Source organism: Bos grunniens, chromosome 17, assembly GCF_055505025.1.
Source record: "Bos grunniens cultivar Pamir isolate PY7600 chromosome 17, Bosgru_T2T1.0, whole genome shotgun sequence".
NCBI lineage: Eukaryota > Metazoa > Chordata > Mammalia > Artiodactyla > Bovidae > Bos > Bos grunniens.
The window spans coordinates 58,999,108-59,022,858 of NC_141181.1; the positions used below are offsets into that span (position 1 = coordinate 58,999,108).

Genomic DNA, 23,751 nt, shown 5'->3' on the forward strand with positions numbered 1-23,751 from the left:
AAGATGTGTCAGTTTATATTTCCTTGGGCAATAATATAAATGCCCAATTCCTCTATCCTCACCTATTGTGAAACTTATTTAAATGTTTATACTCTGAGCAGAAAATATCTCAGTATTTAAATTTGCAGTTTCTTTATTTCTAATGAGATTATGAGAATGCTTTTATACAAACGGGTATACATATTTTGTGAATTTTCTTATTTTTCAAAAGCATTTAATCTCTAGAAAGCCTTCTGTTTTCTTTTTCTATTTAAAATTTCCAACCATTCACTAACAGGCATCTTTATTTCAGGTTAGATCTTCACATGTTGCACACATTCTCATGTCAGAGCTTTTGCTCTAAAAGTGCTTACTGAATGCCTGGAATTGCTTAACTTCTTGCCAGCTACATAAATTTTCTCATCAAGATGCTGATGAGATAGATACTACTGTTCCCATTTTTCAGATAAGAAAACTGAAGCGAGATTCTAGTGACTTGCCTTAGGTCACACAGCCAGCCAGTCATGAGCTGAGTCACTGACTTAAAAGCCTGAGCACTTAACCTGGTGCGTTGTATTGTGTGCTCCTTTCTTTTCTTGTCTAAATCCTTTTAGAGTTTTTGTGAAGCTCTTCCTAGCTATTCCAGACATTATTGGTCTCTTTCTTTCCTGAGCCTTTTAAATATTAACAGTGTAGACCATATAATTTAGCATAAGCATGAAGGTAGAAGTCACTGGAGCATATAGATTTGCCTGAGATTAATGGAGTGATAACACAGGTTACATTTTTAAAAAGTTTCATCAGAGATTAATGGAGTAATAACGCAGCTTAAAATTTCTTTCCACAGATAGACAGGTTTTTTTTTTTTTTTTTCTCCTAGACTACTTTATTCCAAATAGAGAAATCAGTTGAAAAATTAGGGTGGTTTATTGTTTTGGTCAATGACTGGGCAAGATAAAAACCTAGGTAACTGTATAGTCTCAAAAAAACTCATCATCTCACAAAAAATTTTTTTGAAAATGAAAAACCAGTTGCAGAAATGTTCATCAGAAACAATTTATTATAGTAACATAATCATGTGCTTATTTCAAAATAAAAATAGCTTAAACAAGGTAGAAGTTTCCTTTTTTGCATACATGCAACCAGGAGGCAGCATTAGAACTGACTTGGTTACTTTTCTCAGTCATCAAGGGACCCAGGCTCGTCCTTTCTTGTTTATTCCATCATCTCTAGTTTATCACAAGTAGCATATTGTCCGAGATGGCTTCTCAAACTCTAATCATCCTGGTGACATTCTAGATAGGAAGGAGAAGGAACTGTAGGAGGGCCACACCCCTCCTTTTAAAGGAAACTTCTAGGAAGTTCTTTATAACGCATCTGGCCATACTTAACCTCAGGGAGGCTGGGAAATGTAGTTCTTCAAGTGAGCACATTGTTTTCCCCAGCACTGGAGTGTGTGTTTCTGTGGAGGAAGGAGCCATTCATGCTTGGGTAGGGAGCTAACAATCTCTGATATACAGAGAAAGTAACGTAAATTTTTTATTTATAGTCTTATTGCAGTTGGATAAGAAATCATCCCAATGTCACTAATGAACTTCATTAAATAGTTCCCAGGTATTTCATACGAGTTCTCTTTTAGTTAAGTTTAATAAATATAAATCATTAATCAGTGTCCTGATACAGTTAGGCATGAAAATAACTATATGAAAATGTTAATAATAATAATTGAAAATAATAATAACTATTATAAAATAATATTTTTTGAAAATATTGTATACTTTGTAAAAGATTCATTTATATTGGAGATACACAATATGGTTACTTTGTCCTTTGAGAAATTTTTTAAAGTAGGTTCTTTAATACATTTTTTATTATCTTTATTGAGGTATAGTTTACATACAGTAAAATATTACCCATCTTAAGCAGTACGGATTTATGAGTTTTGATGAATGTGTAGTCAGTGAAACCATCCCCCACCTCCAGGCAACCACTGATCTTCTGTTACTGTAGACTCATTTTGCCTTTTCTAGGATATTTTATGAATGGAATCACATAGTATATAGTCCCCTTTGTGTGGCTTCATATTGTTTAAGTAGATAATTCCTTTTTAGTGCTAAGTTGTAGTTCTGTGTAGTTCCGGTTCACTGCTAGTGTGTATTGATCGGAGAAGGCAGTGGCACCCCACTCCAGTACTCTTGCCTGGAAAATCCCATGGATGGAGGAGCCTGGTGGGCTGCAGTCCAGGGGGTCATGAAGAGTTGGACACGACTGAGCGACTTCACTTTGACTTTTCACTTTCATGCATTGGAGAAGGAAATGGCAACCCACTCCAGTGTTCTTGCCTGGAGAATCCCAGGGACAGGGGAGCCTGGTGGGCTGCCGTCTCTGGGGTCGCACAGAGTCGTACACGACTGAAGTGACTTAGCAGCAGCAGTATGTATTGATAGAATATAGTTAACTTTTGTATATTTATCCTGTGCATGCATGCTAAGTCGCTTCAGTCGTGTCCGACTCTTTGTGACCCTATGGACTGTAACCCGCCAGGCTTCTCTCTCTGTCCGTGGAGTTCTTCAAGCAAGACTACTGGAATGGGATGCCATGCCCTTCTCCAGGGGATCTTCCAGACCCAGGGATCGAACTGGCGTTTCTTATGTCTCCTGCATTGGCAGGCGGGTTCTTTGTCATTGAGCCACCTGGGAAGCCCAATATTTATCCCACACACTGTAAATTCCCTAAATTCAATTGCAGTTGAGCCTTTAACAATATGGAGGTTATAGGAAGCAACCATCCCCATAGTTGAAAATCTGAATATAATTTATAGTCCGTTATAACATACCCATGGTTCCTCCATATCCCCAGTTCTGCATCCACAGATTTAGCTAACCATGAATCATGTAGTGCTGTAGTATTAAAAAAATTCTGCATTTTAGCGGACTTGCACAGTTCAAACCTGTGTTTGTTGAAGGTCAACTGTATTAATTTTAGTAGCTCTTCTGAAGTCCCTTTATCTTTTTAAATGTAAATGATGCTGTTGTCTGTGAATAAAAATGATGTGTTACACCTTTCTAATCTGTATGCCTTTTCTTTTCCTTGCTTTATTTATTGCATTGATTGGGAGGGATCTATAGTTCAAAGTTGAATAGAAATGTATTAAGAATGTACATCAAGTTGCAAGAGTTTCCTTTGATTCTTGGTTTGCTTAATCTTTTTGCTATGAATTGGCGTTGAATTTTGTAAAATGTTTTCTCTGTTGGGTTGATCACAAGTTTTGTTAATATGGGGTATTTTATTGATGAGTTTTTGAACTAAACTTGACTGAAATTACATTGATGGATTTTCAAACTAATGCTACTAAGTTTAATACCCCAAATAAACTCCTGTATTATCATTTTTATATAATGTTAGAGTTGATTTGCCAATATTTTGTTACTGATTTTTAAATCTATGATCATGAAAGATATTGACATGTAGATTTCTTTTCTTGTAACATCTTTGGTCTTAGTAATGTTGGTCTCCTAAAAATGAATTGATAAGTAGTCCCTCTGTTTTTTTAAAGTTTGTGTAGAATTGGTGGTATTGCTTCCTTAGATGTTTGAATAGAATTTACCAGTGAAGCCATCTTGCCTTAGAGAACTCTTTTAGGGAAGATTTTAATTTATGAATTCCACTTCTTAATAAAGGGCTATTTAGGTCTTTGTGTGTGTGTTACTTTTGTAATTGTTGCAAAGAAGTCCATTTAAGTAGTTTTAACTATTGACATACTGTTGTTTATAGTAATTACATTATCTTTACAGTGTCATTACGATGTGGAGTAATTTCTCATCTTTCATTCCCGATAATGGTAATTTGTCTTTTTTTTACCTCTCTTGATTAACCTAGTGAGAAGTTTGTCAATCTTATTGATCTTTTAAAATAACCAGCTTTTCATTTTATTGGATTTGTCTCTTGTTAGTCTGTTTTATAATTCATTTATTTCTTTGCTTTATTATTTCCGTCAGTTTGCATTTTATTTAATTTATACCTTTTCTAACTTCCGGAGGAAGAAGCTTAGAGCAATTCTATACATTTCTTCCTTTCTGCTATGAATATATAATGCTACAGATTTCTCTTTGAGCACTGTTTTACTTGTAGCCCTCATATTTCAGTATATTTTGTTGTCATAATCAGTTCAAAATATTTTCTAGTTTCCCTTGTGTTTTTTTTTGGCAGGAGGTGTTCCTGTGCATTATTTAAAAGTTATTTGTGGGGTAGGGGAGCATTGGAGATACTTCGTTAATTTCTAATTTAATTCTGTTCAGAGATTTCAGCTTTTGAAAATACATTGATATTTATTTTATAGCCCAGCATATGGTTTCTTTTGGTGAATGTTCCATGTGCATTTGAAAAAAAAATGTGTAGTCTTTTGTTGAGTTATAATGTTTTATAAATGTCAGTTTGGTTATGTTGGTTGATAGTGTTCATGTTTTTCTATATCCTTATTGATTTTCTGTCTACTTGTTTTATCAGTTGCTGAGAGGAGGCCTGTTGAAGTCTCCAATTATAATTCTGGATTTGTCAATTTCTCCTTTTAGATATATATATCTGTATTGTGGTTCATATATTTTGAAGTTTTGTTATTAGATACCTGCACATTTGGGATTTATGTCTTCTTGAAGAATTGCCATTTTCTCATTATAAAATTTCTCTCTCTAGTCCTAGTAATAGTCCTTTTGGAGTCAACTTTGGTATTAATGTAGTCACTTGGTTTTCTTAGAAGTTATGCTTGCCTGATACACCTTTTTATGTCATTTCACTCTTTAAGTACTTTTCTTGTGAGCAGTATATAGTTGGGCCTTTAAATATTTTATCCACTCTGAGAATTGGTGTCTTTTAATTGTATAATTATATTGATATGATTGGGTTTAAATCAGCTATTTTGGCTTTTTTCTTGTCTGTTGCACCCATTTTCTTTCTTTTTTTGTCTTTTTCTCCTTGTTTTGGGGTTATTTTCTTGGAGAAGGAAATGGCAACCCACTCCAGTATTCTTGCCTGAAGAATCCCATGGACGGAGGAGCCTTGGGGGGCTACAGTCCACGGGGTCGCAAAGAGTCGGACACAACTGTACAACTTCACTTTCACTTTTGGGTTATTTTGAGTACTTTTTTTTTTTTTTGGGGAATGAGTCCATATTGTCTTCATTATTAGATATGCTTCTTTAGTTTTTAAGAACTGGTTAAGGGTTTATAATGTGCATCTTTAGCTTATTACAGTTTGCCTCTAAATAGTGCATTTTTTTCATTTATGTTAATGGAACAATGTATATCCACTTTCTCCTTCTGGCCTTTGTTCTGTTGTTTTAAATTTTTTTTCTATATCCAGTATCCAGTCCATGATCCATTATTTTTGCAATAACAGTTAATTAGCTTTTCAGGAAATTTCAAAATGAGAATACATGATTTATATTTATATATTGACTGTTTCTGGTGCTTGTTATTCTTTTGTGTAGATCTAGGTTTCCATCTGATAAATTTTCCTTGTAACAGAAGAACTTTTTAAAAAGCATTTATTGTAGTTAACATTTATTAAAGTACAAGTCCATTGGTTTCTGTTGATCTAAAAAAAAAATAAGTATTTTACCTTCATTTTTGAAAGATTTGTGCTTGATCTAGAGTTATAGGAGTGGAGATTTTTTTTCTTTCAGCTTGTTCAGTTGTTGGTTTTTTTTTGTTTGTTTGTTTGCTTTTTAACAGTGTCGCATATGGGATCCCAGTTAACCAACCAGGGATTGAACCCATGGGAAGAGCAGATTCTTAAGTACTGGACTACTGGGGAAGTCCCAAGTTCCATTATTTTCTGCTTGCATATTTTCTTTTGAGCAATCTGTTGTAAATATTGTTTGCTTCTACTTATGTAATGTGTTTCTTTTTTCCCCTCTTGACAGCTTTTAAGATTTTTCTTTTTGGGGCTTCCCAGGTGGCACTAGTGGTAAAGAACCTGCCTGTCATTGCAGAAGATTTTCCTTTTTATCTCAGGTTTTCAGATGTTTGATTGTATATATTTTGATTTTCTTTTTTCTTTTGGTTTATATTGCTCTGAGTTCACTGAACTCCCTGGTTGCCTGGCACCTGTTGAATTTTGTTTAAATGTGCAACTTGGTATTTAGGAACAGCCTTGGAAGAGACCCTGTCAGATCTTTGGAGCTCTTTTTCAGTATAAACTCTGTCTTTTCTGGTGATCTACTTTAATATATTCTAGTTACCGTAGACTCTATAGGACCTGCTTCATTGGTTTTCTTTACCTCAGAGATTCTACCTTTGTGTTGTCTGCCGTCCAGTATCTGAAACCAGTTTCCTTTTTTTTTTTTTTTTTGGTCTGGTTTTTTGATTGTTTATGGTGGGAGGATAATTCTGGTGCTTCTTATTTTATATTTTAAGTGTCATATTTGCCTGTGTATATTATCCTAGTTTAGGGATGAGCAGACTTTTCCTTAGAGAACCAGAGAGTTCATTACTTCAGGTTGAACAGCGTGGTTGTATTGTGGAACCAGCCATAGACAATACGTGGTGTGGTTGTGTACTAATAAAACTTAATTTACAAAATAAGTGGCCTACCTGCAGGCCCTAGTTTGCTACCCCCTGAGCTACTTGACTGAGATACAAATGATATTAGAGTTACGAAGTCGTATGCTTGAAAGGGAGGAGATACATATTTCATGTTTGAAAGGAACCTTATAAATCATACTGTTTAACCAGCTCTTCGATGTTTGAAGCCACGTCTAGCATTGACCAGCTTCTCGCTAACCCCCCATATCTATGATTCTCAGGGATGCCAGTCAGGGCTGTTTTCTTCAGTGAGCTCTCATTGTTGTTTTAGTTTTTTCCATTTGATTGTCTGCTACTACTTGGGTCAGTTCTGAGCAAATTGATTTCATCTTTCCTGTATCAGTCTTCTTTGTGATTAAATTTGAAGATTTTTCAAATTTCTTCAGCCTCTTAACTTCATTCAACTTAATTCAGCTGTGGGTTTATTTTCTTTCTGCTATTTATTCGATTGAAAGAATTGGAACATGAGGCCATATAACCTCTAGCCATATGACATGTTTAGATTTCCTCATCCTAATCTGTTAATTTGTTGCACCTTATCTAGATTTTTCTCAAACTAAGGAGCTAGGAGTTGAAAGCAGGATTGACTAGTGACTCTTAAAATCTGTTATATAGGATCTAGATACTATACATTTATCAGTGTAGCTTAGGATGGCAGTAACTTTTAAAATAAGTTACTTCACATTGTTTGTGTTTAGGTCATTGTCAAATAAAACACCCCTTTCCACTCATGCTACACTCCATTTTTAAAATCTTTATATTTTTGAAATAGTGTTGGTAAACTGAGGGCTGGGAAGAAAGTTACAGTTGAGGGAAAAAGTTATTATGAGTCAGCAAAGGTATGTATGTGTTAGAAAGCGTGTTTGACATACAACTTATTGTATGGAGGGAGTTACCGTACTGCGTTTCTCACAACATGAAAATACCATGTTGGATGAGAGTCAGATGAGAGGCCCAGTGCCCTGTTGTGCTCCTTGCCTCTGTGAGCGGAGCTAGATGGGAGGGAGCATGCAGCTGGAAGCATGTCTCTGCCCACCTAGAGTTTTAATAGTCTAAAAATGGAGAGAAGAAACAGATAACAACAGTTATCTTAACCCCCAGTAAAATAAGTTTCTGGCTTTGCAACACAATTTATGGGATATTAAGTTGTTCTGAAGCTTAAGAATTTGCCTAAAATCAGTCTGTAAAAATGTATAAGTGAGTTCTCAAAATTAGTTTTAACTTTTTGTATGTATTAAATATTTTGCTACATTTTGATTAGTGTTTTTTAAAATTTTAGAACAGAATTGTACTCTGACATAGTTAAAGAATCAAATAATTCTAAAAGGTTTTTATTGTTCTTTTAACTGCATCACACTGCTTGTGAGGTCTTAGTGTCCCAACCAGGATTTGAACCCAGGCCTGACAGTGATAACAGTCAGTCCTAACCACTGGATCTCCAGGGAATTCCTAGGTTTAGTGAATAGCATTCCCTTACTCCTGGCCCCTATTTTACCCTCTCCAGAGACATACGTGTTCATCTACTTTTGTTCATTATCTTAATTTTTAAATGTTTCTAAATACAGTTTATAATTACTTTCAGGTTTTAAAATTCTGAACCTTCCACTGTTGAAAATCAAGATTTAGCTTATTCTGTCTCCCGCCTACTAAGCAAATATGCCTTTTCCATCCTTCCATTTCACCAAAATAGCTGTATTGTAATTTTGGTTAGCTCAGTATTCAGTGTTAACATTCACTTGATTATGTTAATATATGGCAGAGCCATCGAGTAAACTCTGATTACTTTTTCTTTTCTGTGTAACTCGAAGATGGTAATTATCTGGATTTTGTTTGCTTGCTTTTGGACTATTTACTTTTCTATGTATTTTTTACTAATTCATCACCAAACCTTTTGCCTAATATTTGAATCTCCATTTAAAAGACTTTCAAATATCCGGTGTTCTGTCAGTTCCAGATTTGTGACAGGGTCTTCCCTGGAGCCATCTGACCTCTTATAATCTGGATTGGTTGCCCTCTAACTGGTGCACAGTTCACAACCTGGGATCATCTGATTATTTCCTGTAATCTTAGGGCTTCGTTTGCTCCCTCCCATGTTGAATCTATTTCCTAAATCTCATGGCTACTTACGGTTTATTCCCTCCTTTTCATGGAGTATGCCTCCAGTAGCTTCCTAAGAAAGGGTGCCTTTTATTTTTTTAAAAAACACATTGCATATTCTAAAATGTATTCTGCTTTTACACTTCATAGATAATTTAGATCGGCATAGATGTTTAGTTTGGAATACTTTTTCTTTAGAATTTTGGAGATACTACACCATTGCCTTTTTGCTTCTAGTATTACTGTTGAGAAGTCAGAAATCCTTCTGATTCCTGACCCCGTTTTACTATATGGGAGCTTTGAGGCGCTTGTCTTTGTCTGCATTGTGTTGAAAGTTTACAGTAATATGGTTTCTGTGAGTCCCTTTCAATCTGGAAATTTGCATTTTTGTCCCCACCCTTACCTCTTCACCCCTCAAAATTTTCTTGAATCATTTTATTGGTCATTTCCTCTTTCATTTTCTGTGTTTTCCCTTTCTGAAAGCTCTTTTATTTGGTTTTGAACATCCTGGGCTGATCCTTTAGTTTTATCTCCCCCCACCCTCCTATTTTTATTTATTTATTTTTATTTGCTTTACTTTCTGGGAGAAACTTTATCTTCCAGCCCTTTTCTGGATGTTTTATCGTTTCTGGCATCATTGTTTTAAAATTTCTAAGAGCCCTTTTAGTTCTTTGATAATTATATGCATAGGTTAAATGATATGCATAGGTTAAATGCAAATTATGCACCATTTATTTAAACTACTTGAGCATCCACAGATTTTGATAATTTGTGGAGTGTCCTGGAACCAATCCCCCATGGATACTCAGGGACGACTGTACCTGTGTTTATCGTTCTGTGTAAACTGGGTTGTAGCTTTGCTTTCACCACAGCCCAGATTCAGTTTTCTTAGGTACCTAATAAGGCTCCTGACCTCTTGAGCGTTGGCTACTTACCTTTAAAAATCTGGATGCTCTCATCTCTGCTACCTACTGTTGTGATTTTCTGATTTAAGGGAACAAAACAAAGAAACAAACTTCTTTACTGGGTTTTTTGAGGGATTTAAGAGCGAGCAAAAGCAGATGTGTGTATTTGTTCTGCCATCTTTACCTGGAGCTGATTAGTTATGTTTTAACAGACGTTTTCTGTTATCCTAACTTTTTTCTTTCCTTTGACTCGTTGAGAGGTGACTTAATATGTTTGTTAGCTATATTTTTCTGATCTGCTAGCGTAGTAACCCTATCACAGGAGGAAGTGGTGTGAGGCAGACTTGAAATTTCCTCATGTACTCACGTTAGTCCCAGATGATCACATCTGCCTTTTCTACAGATCATCCTAGAATCCTGCCAAGGATTGATATTAAGCTGCTTGTTCTGTAGTTTGAGAAATCTTTATTTCACCTATTTCTTGAAAATTCAAATGTCTCTAATGAGGGTCAGTTTCATTTACAAGTCACGTTTGTGAGTGGGATGTAATTAGCTTGGGTCAGGAGACATGAGCTCTTTATAGTATCTAGGTCAGCCGTATCACCTTGCCAAGGTGCCCTAAGATGGAGATTTCCTGATACCATTTAGCTAAATAGTTGAAAAACTAGTACTAGAGCCTTGGTCTCCTGACCTGCAGCCAGTGTTCTTTCCATAATATACCCGGGGTTCATTCTTCTCAAGTTACACTGCTTGCTTGCTAAGTCGCTTCACTTGTGTCCGACTCTGTGCGACCCCATAGACGGCAGCCCACCAGGCTCCCCCGTCCCTGGGATTCTCCAGGCAAGAACACTGGAGTGGGTTGCCATTTCCTTCTCCAATGCATGAAAGTGAAAAGTGAAAGTGAAGTCACTCAGTCGTGTTCAACCCTTAGCGACCCAGTGGACTGCAGCCTTCCAGGCTCCTCCGTCCATGGGATTTTCCAGGCAAGAGTACTGGAGTGGGGTGCCATTGCCTTCTCCGTCAAGTTACATTAGTTTTACTCTATTCCATGGCCTCTGAATACAGTTAACTTTGGAGAGCCACTTTGCAAGTATTGATGTATGTTGGTCACAAGGGATCTGATTGCAGTGGGTCAGTGCAAATAAGTGACCTCCAGTGGGAAAATTTATCAGCTCACTTCTTACATTAGTACCTAAAGATTAGGATGGTAAGATTCAATATAAATTTTCTTTAAATACATTCATGTCATAAGAAAATGCAGTTATCCTGATTCTGTTGCAATTTAGTTAGAACCATTCTGAATTGAGCTACTGTTTTGGCTGGGAGAGTCTCTTCTGGTTAAGTTCAATTCCCCAAGGACCTTGACTACCTTTGCAGCTGATACTAGCCATTGCTGAGAAAACTTCCCTCCAGTCTCTGTTACTATTAGAGTAGTTATTTTATTGGTTTGTTATACATACCCTAAGAATTAGCTTGTGTGGTTATGGTCTTACAGTGGTAATGTGTACAGGAGTATGTAATTATCTGAGTGAAATTAATCTCTTCTGTTTATGGGATGGTGTAGTGAGCAGTCTTATACTAGTTTTCTTAATAACTCAGGAAGAGTGAAGAAAGATTCATGAACTTTCTTAAATTGGAATGTATGGCCATGAGGTCTTGTCATTGCTAACTTGAGTTGATGACAGTTTCTTTGTACTATTTTATAATCCTCTAGGGCTACTTGTTACCATTAGCCCTATGAAACATTATGGCAGAGTAGAAAGAATTCATGCTTTAAATTCAGTTATGTTTGGGATTTGCCAGTTGCTACCTGTGTGGTTATGGAAGAGTTATTTAATTTTTCTGACTTCTAATTTCTTTAGCTGTTGGCCAAGATTAGAGATTACATATGAAGGCCTCATATGTAGAAATTACATATGAAGCCTAGTATGGTGCCTCATATTAGAAATTCTATGTGAAGACCCTGCTGTGGTGCCTGGTATTAAGTAGGTGATGAATAAAAATATTTATATATTTATACTTTTGATTCTATATTTTTAAAACTATGTAATCTTAAGCTTAGGGAGTCCCTGGTGGCTCAGTGGTAAAGAATCCACCTGCCAACCCAGGAGATGCAGGTTTGATCCCTGGGTCGGGAAGATCCCCTGGAGAAGGAAATGGCAATCCACACCAGTACTCTTGCCTGGATAATTCCAATGACAGAGGAGCCTGGTGGGCTACAGTCCATGGGGTCACAAGAGTTGGACACGACTGAGCGACTGAACAACAACAATCTTAAGTATAAATATGGATTGTTTATCTTTGACAGTGAGAAATAGTTTCATTTTGGGGACAATTTGCATCTAGAAATATTTTAAAGGATTGCCTCAAGAATATTGAGTCTTGGAGATATACATTTGTCAGAAATGGGGTCACCAGACCTTTGTGTGGAATTGATTTTTAACTATAAACATGATCATGGCATATAAGGACATTTTAATAGTGTAATTGAATCTATATCCATGATAAAATTTTTTTTTCATGGGCAAAGTGTTTCAATCATTTTCCTCTTCAGTTCAGTCAGTTCAGTTCAGTCGCTCAGTCGTGTCCGACTCTTTGCGACCCCATGAATCGCAGCACGCCAGGCCTCCCTGTCCATCACTAATTCAAAATGTAAAGCTAAATCTTTGAACATTCATTTTATACTTAGATATATGTTAGGCTTTAATGGTGTTTCATTGTTACATTTTCCGTTGAAGATTGGTATAGTGATATTTAGCTTTAAGGTAAAGGGGTAAATTGTTTTTAAATGACTGGACATTTTTAGTACTTCTGGCTGAATTAGTTATAAAGAGATTAAGTTTGTAGCTTTGAAGTAATGTCACTTGCATTTGTATTATATCACTTGCTAGAAGAACTCCATAAAGATAGAGAGCAGGTGGCAGCGGCTTTCTTTTACCACTGAGACCATAGAAGCACTGATAGGAAGTTAGTGGAAGTGCTAGGATTAGGAAACCATTCTCCTGAATCAAAGCCAAGTATTTTTGTCTGCCGAGCCATATTGGATGTTACAGGTGAAACTATTCTTGTGAGTAAATTGCGGTTCGTAGATTTTCATGAGTAAATTGCGGTTCATAGATTTTCTTGGGAACTGACTCACCTGATGTTTAAATATCTGATATATTTAAATTTTCTAACCTTTTAAATACGTTTAGTGTAAACATTAGTGTTAGTCTGTCAGTTGTTTCTGACTCTTTGTGACCCGATGGACTGCTGAGTGGTTCGCATTCATTGGTATATTTTCATTCCCCCCCTTACCTCCCTCTCCCCTCACTTCCTCAGGATCCTTGGGCATAGAATGCTTGTTTACGTGATGAAAGAAAAGTTAGTCTTCTAGTGGGAAAGAATCTGTCTGCAGTGCAGGAGATGCAGGTTCAATCACTGGGTTGGGAGGATCCCCTGGAAGAGGAAATGGCAACCCCCAAATCCCATGGACAGGGGAGCCTGGCTGGCTGCAGCCCATGGGGTCACAGAGTTGGACACGACTGAGTGATTGAACAAGTCTTCTACTTTTCTGATTTCAATTGCTCCCACGTAGTCTTTTTATTTAATACCTTCTTTGATACATATTTAAAGCTTGATCTTTGGCTTTCTGATTAAAACATAAACAGATACATACATATTGCTTTTATTTGAAGAAACAAATCTATATGATAGAAAACACAGACAACTGAAGGGAAGCAGTACAACTATACTAGTAATGACAGCAGTATCATTTATGTTTTTGGCCCTGTGCCAGGCACTGTCCTAAGCACTGTCTGTGTATACTAACTCATTTGATCAATTCTGAATACCATTATTCTCATTTTACTTGTAAGGGAACTGAGAGACCAAGATTAAATGATTTGCTGGATACTTCTGCCTCCAGCTAATAAGTACAGAGCTGGAAGTCAAACCCAGGAAAACTGGCTCAAATCAGATCAAATATATGATAATGATTTTCTCTAAGTGGAATGAGGACTACCAGTTAGTACAAGGACATACCATTTTATTAAACTGATAGGAGTTTTTAAAGATAGGCAGTTTGGGAGGACGTTATTTGTGTTGATGAGACTACTGAAAAGCAATATGGTAGCATTCTTTTCTGAGTTTACCAAAGACTAAAATATTTGTAGTCTTTGGTAATTCTGCATCAAACAATCTCTCCTAAGGAAATAATTGAGGAAAATAATGTTCAAGGATGTTCTCCAGTTATAATAATTATAATAGTGAGAAAAATGAAGATTGTCCAGTTGTTATTGAATAAATTGTTTTCTCCAAGCAGTGAGTAGTATGAAAATATTATTTTTGAATGGTAATTAGTAATATAAAAAATATTTATAGTAAATGAAAAAGGATATGAAAACATGTAAACTTCAAAATGTTTAGGTACAGAAAAACAGGAAAGTATGCTGATAATTATTTCTCATATGATAATGGAAAATAATTATTTCTTGTGTGATTAGTTTACTTTTTTGTTTGAACCTTTTCCTTGGCCAGGTATATTTAGTTGTAGGAAAAACCAAGTGGTCCAAAGAGAAAGCCTAAATGATGCCAATACCAGGTTTTACTGAGAATTTTCATTAAAGATTAGATTTCCACATCTCATACTGTGAAAGGAAAAATTAGTGAATTTCAGACAGTTCTAGTTTGGGTGTTTGTATTTTTGGAATCATTTTCTTTTAGTGATGCTTTTTTGGGGATTGAAGAAAACTGATAATTTTTTCTTGGAGATGTTCTTTATATATAGTGATTGTTTTAGGACTTCAGCTTGTTTTAGTTATGCTAGTAGAAGGTAACAGTTATTTTTCTCACCTGTGGTTCTTGTTTTTCGAAAAGCAACTTGACAAAAATTACTAACTTGGTGGTTGGGAGTGGTGTGAGGAGGGGGAATATGAGTGAGTAAGGGTTAAATGCAAGGGATACATGGACTCTTTGGTACAGAATTATGTTATGAATAAGTTTTACTATCAGTTTTGAATACATAGTTGTAGTTCCTAGTCAAGTAAGGAATTCAGCTTTTGTTTGTGTTGAAACATCCTTGAAACTTCGTTCTTTTTAAACTTAATACTTAAGAAATTTTAGAATACAAATTCACAAGACAGATCAAAGATAGAGGATCTGCTCTCAGCTGGTTTAAAGTTACTATGTTTCAAAATGTGTTTTAAAAACAAAAGACCAAACTGCACTAGGGAATTGTTATAGAAGGAAAGCTTTTCTGTGTGCCACACACTAAATAGCAGGAATAAATTGCCGATAACATTCCATTAGTTTATTAGCAGGTTATTTTGGCTTTCATAATGAAGTACTATGTTACTGCATTGTATTTCCCCAATTAAAAAAGATTTAAACTATAGTTTCTGGATGGGATGAAATTGAGGAAATTCTTTGAAAGAAATTATTTCAGTTCTACAGACTCTTGATTTCTAAATGTAATTTATGAGTTAAATAAGGAATAATAATATAGAAAGTTTTATGTATAGGGACTTTATAGTAAATAATAGATAAAAAACGGTTCAACAGGAAATGATTACTTTTTTGCTGTATTTTGATATATAATGTATTTAGAAATCTTGATAGGAAGAAATGAACTTTCTACCCCCTTAAAAAAAATCAAGGATTGACAGAAATTTGTAAATATTATTTTTAGCAGATTTATTTTTCTGTATTGAAGCCTGTTTTTAGTGTTCTTTATGTGAAGAAAACAGTCAAAATTGTAATTTTCTTTTTCCAGGCTGAACTCACAGGAATCAAATGGCGTAGGTACAATTTTGGAGGGCACGGGGACTGTGGACCCATAATTTCAGCCCCAGCCCAAGATGATCCAATCCTGTTAAGTTTCATCCGCTGTCTCCAAGCCAACTTGCTGTGTGTATGGCGCCGTGATGTCAAACCAGATTGCAAAGAGTTATGGATATTCTGGTGGGGAGACGAACCCAATCTAGTGGGTGTAATACATCATGAACTACAGGGTAAGTTTTTTGTTTTTTCTTAAAAACTATCTGCATTATATATGTTTTGAATAGTGGTAAATTCTGAAAAGGTTATTAAGAGTTGCTAAGAAGAAAAATCCAAGTATTTAATGGATTTGTGTCAAAGGAACCTCTTTACTCACCCCTCTTCTTTCCACCCCTGTTTTTTTTTTCAGATTCTTTCCCATTCATACTGGGACTCAGTACCTTGAGAGCCACTCTATTAAAGTATAGTGTCCCCTGGGTGTTTGGGTTGGAATTGAGGCTAAGATCTACTGTATTAAAATGATAGTGAAATGTGAGTTATTAGAGCAAGTCAGTGAAATGAAAAGAATTTTTTTTTTCTTTTTGGACTCGTGCTGTTATAGTTTTTGCCAGCTGAGCTCTGGTGGAAAATTGTAAAGTGATAATAGAAACTTAGTGCAAGCCTTATTGGACAGAACTATGAGGTGTCATTGCATAGTATATTTAAAGAAAGATTTATGTAAAGAATCTACTCTGGTTTTGATGTAGCATGTTTTCCTGTGTTTTGTTCCTGCTTTTTATGTAAGTAGGTGATTCCAGGAATTATTTGCTCTAATGCTGCCTAATGTTTAACTTCAGATTACCTCTGATATCTGGAAATTTTGAATTAGTATAAGACTTTGATTTTTCTGAGCTATCGATACTTTTTGTATTTACCACCAATTTATAACCAGAGGAAATTTTATTGATATTCTTTGAATTTCTAGTAAAACTTTTTTACCTCTTTCCTTAAATGTTTTCGTCTAGTATGCTAAAGAATTTTTCTAAATCAGGGCTAATTCTGATTTTTAGTTCGGATAGGTCATTAACTCTTTTGGACTTAGTCTCCTAGAGCCAGCATTTATAATGTCTGCTGCTGCTGCTGCTAAGTCGCTTCAGTCATGTCCGACTCTGTGCGACCCCATAGATGGTAGCCCACCAGGCTCCCCCGTGCCTGGGATTCTCCAGCCAAGAACACTGGAGTGGATTGCCATTTCCTTCTCCAATGCATGAAAGTGAAAAGTGAAAGTGAAGTCGCTCAGTCGTGTCCGACTCTTAGCGACCCCATGGACTGCAGCCCACCAGGCTCCTCCGTCCATGGAATTTTCCAGGCAAGAGTACTGGAGTGGGGTGCCATTGCCTTCTCCGTTATAATGGCTAAATTACTCTTATTAATTTGTGGTTGAAAAATTTTGGTTAGTGTTTGAATGTTTTGTTACTGCGTATATTTAATTTTTTTTTTTATAGGAAGGAGTAAAACTAATTTTAATGTATCTGAGGATCTATTTTAAAGCATCTAAATTTCCCTAAAGGATTTCCCGCCAACTTCTGCTTGACACCTTCCTGGCTTTTCTTTACAGCCACTTTTTTTTATCTGTGATATCTCCTGCCACAACAGCCAGAGGGCAGTAAACCACAGTGGACTAATTGAGCTGTTTACTTTATGGTCCATTTGTTCAGCTCAAACCTTTCTCCCATAGTTTTTTAGAGTATTTGGTTTATATATATATAAGAATCTATTCTGGGTAAGATTGCTTACCTAGCTGGTTAGTCAGCAAAATCTCAGAATTATGTACATCTCAAAGCTTATTACATGTAGTTTGCAGTGAACTCAGGTAAAATTAGTTTTAAACATCTGGTTTCCGTTTAATCAGAGTTTTTAAAATAAAATACCTCCTAAAAGATAGCATTTATATTTGTCCATTTAAGTATCAAAGCATATCTTTTTCTTCTTTCACAGTATTTTGCACACATGGTAGAGGAATATAACTTTTTTTTTTTTTTTCCATTTCTTTCCCCTTCATTTTCTGTGATTGTTTCTGACTCAGTCTCACTCTCTTTCTTTTTCCCTGTTGATCCTTTATGTTTTAACTTTTTGGTCTGGTCTTTACTGTTAGCAACACAAATAATCATTTTATAATGAAGATGAAACCAAGCCCAACTATTACTTAAGCTTATTTAGTTGATGTATAAAGTTATTTATCCATACCAAAAAGGCACATGGTCAGTGTTTTTAGAAATAACTTGCTAAGTTACTGTGTTATTTCTCATGAATTTTGTTACTGTGTTAACGAAAAGATGTAGCCTGTTTGAATATTTTATAGTTGCTATAGATTGCCTATGTACATTTGTTCATGTTTTAAGTGTTTTTTGTGGTACATATTGAAGATTAAATTCTTTTAGATCGTTTTATAAATTACAGAAATATTACACTTTAATTAGAAAGTTAGGAAAACAGAACTGCCAAAGGAAGAAAACAAAAAAACAAGAATCCCGAAGTCTAAAGCAGAGTTTTAATGTTTGGTGTTTCTGTGTATAAATGAAAGTGGTATCATACTGTTTTTTAACTCAGCCCTTTTCACTTAACGGTGTCTTATGAATGTTTTCGCCTGAGAATGATTGCGTTTTAATTTTCTTCCCTATTGAGTCTGAAAACAGTGTAAACTGTTTATTTTTTGGTATGTCACCAGGGAAGTATTAGCGTGATGAAACAATCATAACTTTGTTAAGTACATCTACTCTTTTTAATATGTTGAAAGTGTGAAAGTTATTAGATCAAGGCAAATGATCTTTTCTGTAGGTAAAAGTGGTTGCAAAGAGTAGTTTTACGTTTCAACTAATATTAGGAAATATATGAAACTTAATTAGAAAAATGAGTGACGTAAAGACTGCTTTGTTTCAAGTGAGGGAGAATATGACATGTAGAGCAATCATGAAAAAAGGATACCAGGGGAGTATTGTAATGGCAGTCACACAGATTTAGGATACTTTTGATCTGTTTCATTCTCTAGTATGTGTAAGAATGATTCCATTTTGACTAAAGTAAATTTTGTCAGGGTCCTTTAATATTAAGATAATGGTACCATTATTTGTAGCATTCTCTATTTTTAAGGGACATTTTACTGTCCTTTAAAAAAATGCTTTTTAGTTATGCTGTTAGGCATTTACCTTTGTTTTTACAGTTAAGCCCAAATAGCATTCTACTAAGAAATGTCACAAAGCATTATATTTAAGTATATGCAGAAGGAGAACAATCCTGTAGGATACACATAGTTTTATATTACATTTTTTGTTCAATTGCTTAAAATACCTATGAAATAGTCTATGAGAAGACTAAGATACGTTTATAACTGGTCTCTGTCACTTGGATGAACACTTTTGGGCTCTTGTTCAGGGAGTTGTTGTTTATATTGTATAGCATAGTGGTTCAGAGGTTTGGGTTTCAATCCCTGCTTATTGACTTGCTTGCTCTGTATCTTTGGTTTAGTTATTTACCTTATTCGTGCTTCAGTTTCCTCACTCTAAACTGGGTTACAAGAATAAAAAATGTTTAAGTACTCAGAAAAGCACAGAGAGCAAGCCAATCTAGAATTGTGACTACTGCTGCTACTTCAGTACCAGCAATTAACTCAGATGTTAAAATGAAAACATTTTGGCAGTTGATCTATGTGGTATAACATTCACTATTTGCTGATGTTTGTCAAATACTAGTTTTTTAAAGTATACTTTTAGATTGAAGTAATCATTTTTGAGTTTGTTAATGTCGAATAACTGAGAATAATAAACTGAGAGCAGTGAAGATGTTCCTATTCATAGGAAATTTGTCTAGATAGAGTCTGTAAACAGAATTTCATAACAGACCTTAAATTATGTTGTAAAGAGGTCAGAACTTTAAGATTTGACTCTGTTGGATCCCTGTAATGTAGATTTGTAACTTTACTGCCTTTTCCACATAGAGGTATCAAAGGACACTGGCTGAATACTGAATATACAAGTATTTCCTTCCTTGTTTCCATCTCTAAGTACCTGTATCAGCAGGTCCAATTATAGGGTTTTGAAATCTCTACCCTTGATAAATTATAGTCTGAAAAGGATATAAGACAGGCACACAAATATGTATAATGCAGGGAACACTGTAAGTATATAAGAGAAATACAGTAGATTGACTGCTTTCCACATTAGCAAACATTCAGTTCCAGGTGTGTGCTGTGCTGAGTCGCTCATTTGTGTCCAACTCTTTGCGACTTCATGGACTGTAGCCCGCCAGGCTCTTCTGTCCATGGGATTCTCCAGGCAAGAATACTGGAGTGGGTTGCCATGTCCTCCAGGGGATCTTCCCAGCCGAGGGATTGAACCCAGCTATCCTGCATTGCAGGCGGATTCTTTACCGTCTGAGCCACCAGGGAAGCCCTCAATTCCAGGACTAATGCATAAATAAGTGTTCTATAAAGTTTTCACAAGAACACTGTAAGTCCTAGCGAGAAACCTTGGTTTCTGGTCTGTTTATTCAGTCTCTATTAGGCAAGAGCTGTGATCAGCCCTGGATGTGTAAAAATGAATCCTCATCTTTAAGGAGCTCACAGTCTTACTGGGGAAGCAGCTAAATGAGTCCATAATGATGATATAGTGGAGTAAGCTCCAAATGTTTAAGTTAGGGATCTCGCAGAAGTACCAGATGCGACTTCAGGGAAAGAGATAGGGAGATAGGGGTGAAGCCCAGAGGCTGTGAGGCTTGCGGTGTCTTACAGGATACATCTGTTACATAGGTTGCAATGGAATTTGCCCTAGTCAGAGAAAGTAGCCTCTGTAAATGGGCCTTCAGGCAGTGAATGAACTGTGGAAGAGGCAGGCTTGCCCAGAACGTGGGATATGAGTGAGATAGTTGGGGGAAACAAAAAGTGGGGAGGTGGGCCATAGTGTGGAGTTCACTGAAGCAAGGACTTAATCTGATAGATTTTGAGGAATTGTTACAGGTTTCTGATCAAGAAAGATAATTAGAAAGATTATATATAAGATATTGAATATGGGCAGGAAGACCATAATATTGTAATATTTTATTCTGAATTGAGTTATTAAATGTTTTTAGTTTAGGATACAGATTTAAATTGAAAAATACCAATGACTATGTACTGAACTTTATATTGATAGTTTTTGCCCGTTTTATTTTATTATAACTGGGCTGTTTTTGCTTGACTAAATTCTTTGCCACATTTTTCAGTTTGATTTTTAGAGAATAATATATTATGCTAAATTGACTTCTTATTTACCAAACAGAATCATTTTATAAACACAATTGTTTGGTTATTTCATTGCCTGTTAGTCAGTAATGGGAAAGACATGCAATCTTTGAGTCCCAAAATCATACAAAGAGCAAGCACAGACTTCTAGGGATTGGAGATGGCTTGACCCAAAGAACTCCTGGTCCAGAAGAAGTATCTTACACAGATTAGTTGTGTATGTGCTTAATAACATTCATTGAATGAATGAATGAAAAACCTCTTAAATGATTCTAACATAGCATGGTTTATCCTTTCATAAGGTTGATTTATAATAAATACACTTGAAATTTTGAATTATTTGATGATGTGAGAAGATTGAAACCTAGTTAAGGCATTCTTATTTCTGTTTTTGATTCTCAGTGAGGTGTAAATATCCAGTATAAAGATGCCCTCCTACTTTTGTAACTGTTAAGTTTGGGGCAAAACTTTGAGACTGTGATTGTTATTTTCCCCCATAACTTTTCACTCTGGCTTGAGGAAGAACCTGAACCTGTTTAAAGATAGAGTACTTCTTCAATCATCTGCTTTTACAAAAGCAGTTAAAAGTTCAAATGAAGATTGTTCTGAAGTCATGAGAAAGATGGGGGGCAGGCAGAGGAGAGAAGAAAGGATGAAAAACATTCAAGAGCTCGCAAAGGCAAATTATGTTGATCAAGCCAATCTCTGAAAATTAATAGCCACTTATTGCTTAGAATACTAAAAAGAGAAGTGTTGGCATTGAATTTTCATAAAATCATAGACAATGAAGTATGTCTACACAGGAATGTATTACCATGTATGTGTATCTTAACAGTGTGAATTTTCAGTTGGGTTTTGGTGATTTCTGATTATCTTTGACTAAATGAAATGAATTTTAGTCAGCATTGTAAATGGATTTATTCTCAGTTGCAATGAAAAAGAATTGCTTTCTCTGAACGTAATGACACCTTTACATATAAAATTAATAGGAATGAAATTAGGTAAAACGTCATTTAGTTTGAATTTTTCTTCTAAAGAAATTTCTTCTGATCCCTGACTTTCCACTCTGCTTTTATATCTGTTTTGTCATTATTGATAGTTCATTTATGATTCATTAAAATTAATCTCTGGCTAGATTGAAAAAGCTTTTTTCACATTGTTTGCATTTATTTATTCTTCAAGTGTATAAATCTAATGTTTTTGAAAACAAGTGAATTATACCATTCTACAACATTCTAGATTTCTAATATTAATATTTTATGTATCAACATTTATATGGAGATTTCATTACATGGCATTAATAATTCTTGAGATTGTTAACACAGTGTATCTGAAAAGTAAATGTTACTTTAATTTTCATATTTGCTTTGTGGAGGATAATAGAAAAATACATTTATGTTTCAAAAGAAGCAAACACTTTGATGGAAAACATGAACCGAGTGGTAAATGGTAGCTAGTTCTGAGTAGTTATAAAGTATTCCTTGTTTTCACTGTGTTTTGTTTTGAAAGAATTAGCTTGCTAAAAAACTATAAAATAGTAATAGTTTTCATTGTATGATTATACAAGTGATTCTAGTGTGTAATTACTGAAAGATTTAATAGAAAATTATACATTTTATTCTTAAAAGAGAAAGTAAAATACTTATTAAGACTTTGGTAAGCAGTAAATTTATATTGTAAAATGATGGTTAAGATTTCAGAATTCTTTCATATGAAGAATAGGAAAAGATGTAATGGATTAGATAGAATTATTAAGCTAAATGTGCTTGAAATTGAGAGAATAAGCTGAAGTCTAATTTTTGAATGTAAATAAAATCGATGTGTTACCACAGGCAACTTACTGAACCATGTAATTAGTTTTTTCTATGAAAAATGAGACATTTATATAGAGATTGTAGTGAAATAGCATGTAAAGGACTTATGTTCTAATGATATGAAAATTAAACGGTAAGAAAAATTATACTTTAAAGATGGTTGCTTTAGGGAAAAGTTAAATCATTTGATTTGCAGGGTATGTGTGTGTGTGTGTAGATTTATGTTTTGGTAAGTATGTATAAGCATTATATATAAAATTACCTACTCTATAAAGTAAACCTGAATAAAACTCCCCAGTAATGAGGTGTTAAAGTCACCACCACAAGTACGGTTGCAAATTAACCTAAAAGTAGGTAAACTTTCTCGGTGTATTCCAGCTTTTGTTTTTTTCTTTTTGCTTGATACGTAAGTAGTTTTAGTGATGAACACGGTTCAAAATCTTGTTCTATTTTAATAGAATACTTTTAAGATTTAAAATAGGTTCCTATGCATTAAAGTACTATAAAGATTTCTTTGTCCAGTAAAGCAATTTCTTTATGTCTTGTTCAGAGAGATTGATCTAAGAAATTAAAATGTGCTAAATTGGAGAAAAAGTTAATTTAAAGGCCTAATTAATTCAAGAAAAAACACGTATTTGGAGATTAAAATTGAGTGATGTAGATATAAAATTACACATTAGAGAACAAAACACTTTTTGCTACACACTTTACAAGAAAATCCTTTGCTGACATATTCAGTCAGTCTTACTGTTTGAAGTGTTTTATATAGAAGATAAAATTAGAAGTCTCTAAAATAAAACTAGGTTTTTTAAAGGAAGGAAGAAAGTGGGGCTGAATCTTGGTGGTTCATCATTGAGAGGACTCCTTGAGTGTCCTGTCCATTCATACATTTGAGTTAGCACACCCACAGGGAAATGGATGCTTATAAAAGTCCATGACCTAGTCATATCACTAGTTGTAATGGAACTCAGATCCATACTTTATGCCTTAATTAAAGCCATTATTGTCTCTAAAGCTCTATATAACATAAACTGTGTGATTTACTCATAGAGTAATTCAGTTCTACCATATCATTTAAAATAAACTATTAGAGTTCTATTATCTATGTATCTAATAAAATCTATTTTCTGAACTTACAGATAGAGCACTGACTTGCTTAATTCTGGACATAGGGCTTATGTTTTTTTGACTTTATTTATTTATTAGTATTTTTAAAAATTAAATTGAATTTGTATCTTATATTGGAATATAGTTAATTTGCAGTGTTTCAGATGAACAGCAAAATGATTCAGTTAGGAGCTAGAATTTTTTGTTCTGTATAAAAAATGTTTTAATGGCAGAAATAACACATAGTATATGCTTCT

The 23,751-nt window shown here is 34.8% G+C and overlaps 1 protein-coding gene across 7 annotated transcripts in view; it reads left to right on the plus strand.

The window, feature by feature from the left end:
* Window positions 1–23,751, plus strand: part of MED13L (mediator complex subunit 13L) — a 278,625-nt gene that overhangs the window by 17,986 nt on the left and 236,888 nt on the right. For 6 of the 7 annotated variants that reach the window (XM_086348057.1, XM_086348053.1, XM_086348054.1 and 3 more), the window contains exon 2: window positions 15,315–15,552. Coding sequence is in view for 3 of the 7 variants with exons in the window: in XM_086348053.1 (XP_086204179.1) it covers window positions 15,315–15,552 (238 nt within the window). In the remaining 4 variants the exon portion in view is untranslated. Of the gene's footprint in view, window positions 1–15,314; window positions 15,553–15,728; window positions 15,851–23,751 lie in introns of all 7 variants that reach the window. The other variant, XM_086348055.1, reaches the window with a different exon arrangement.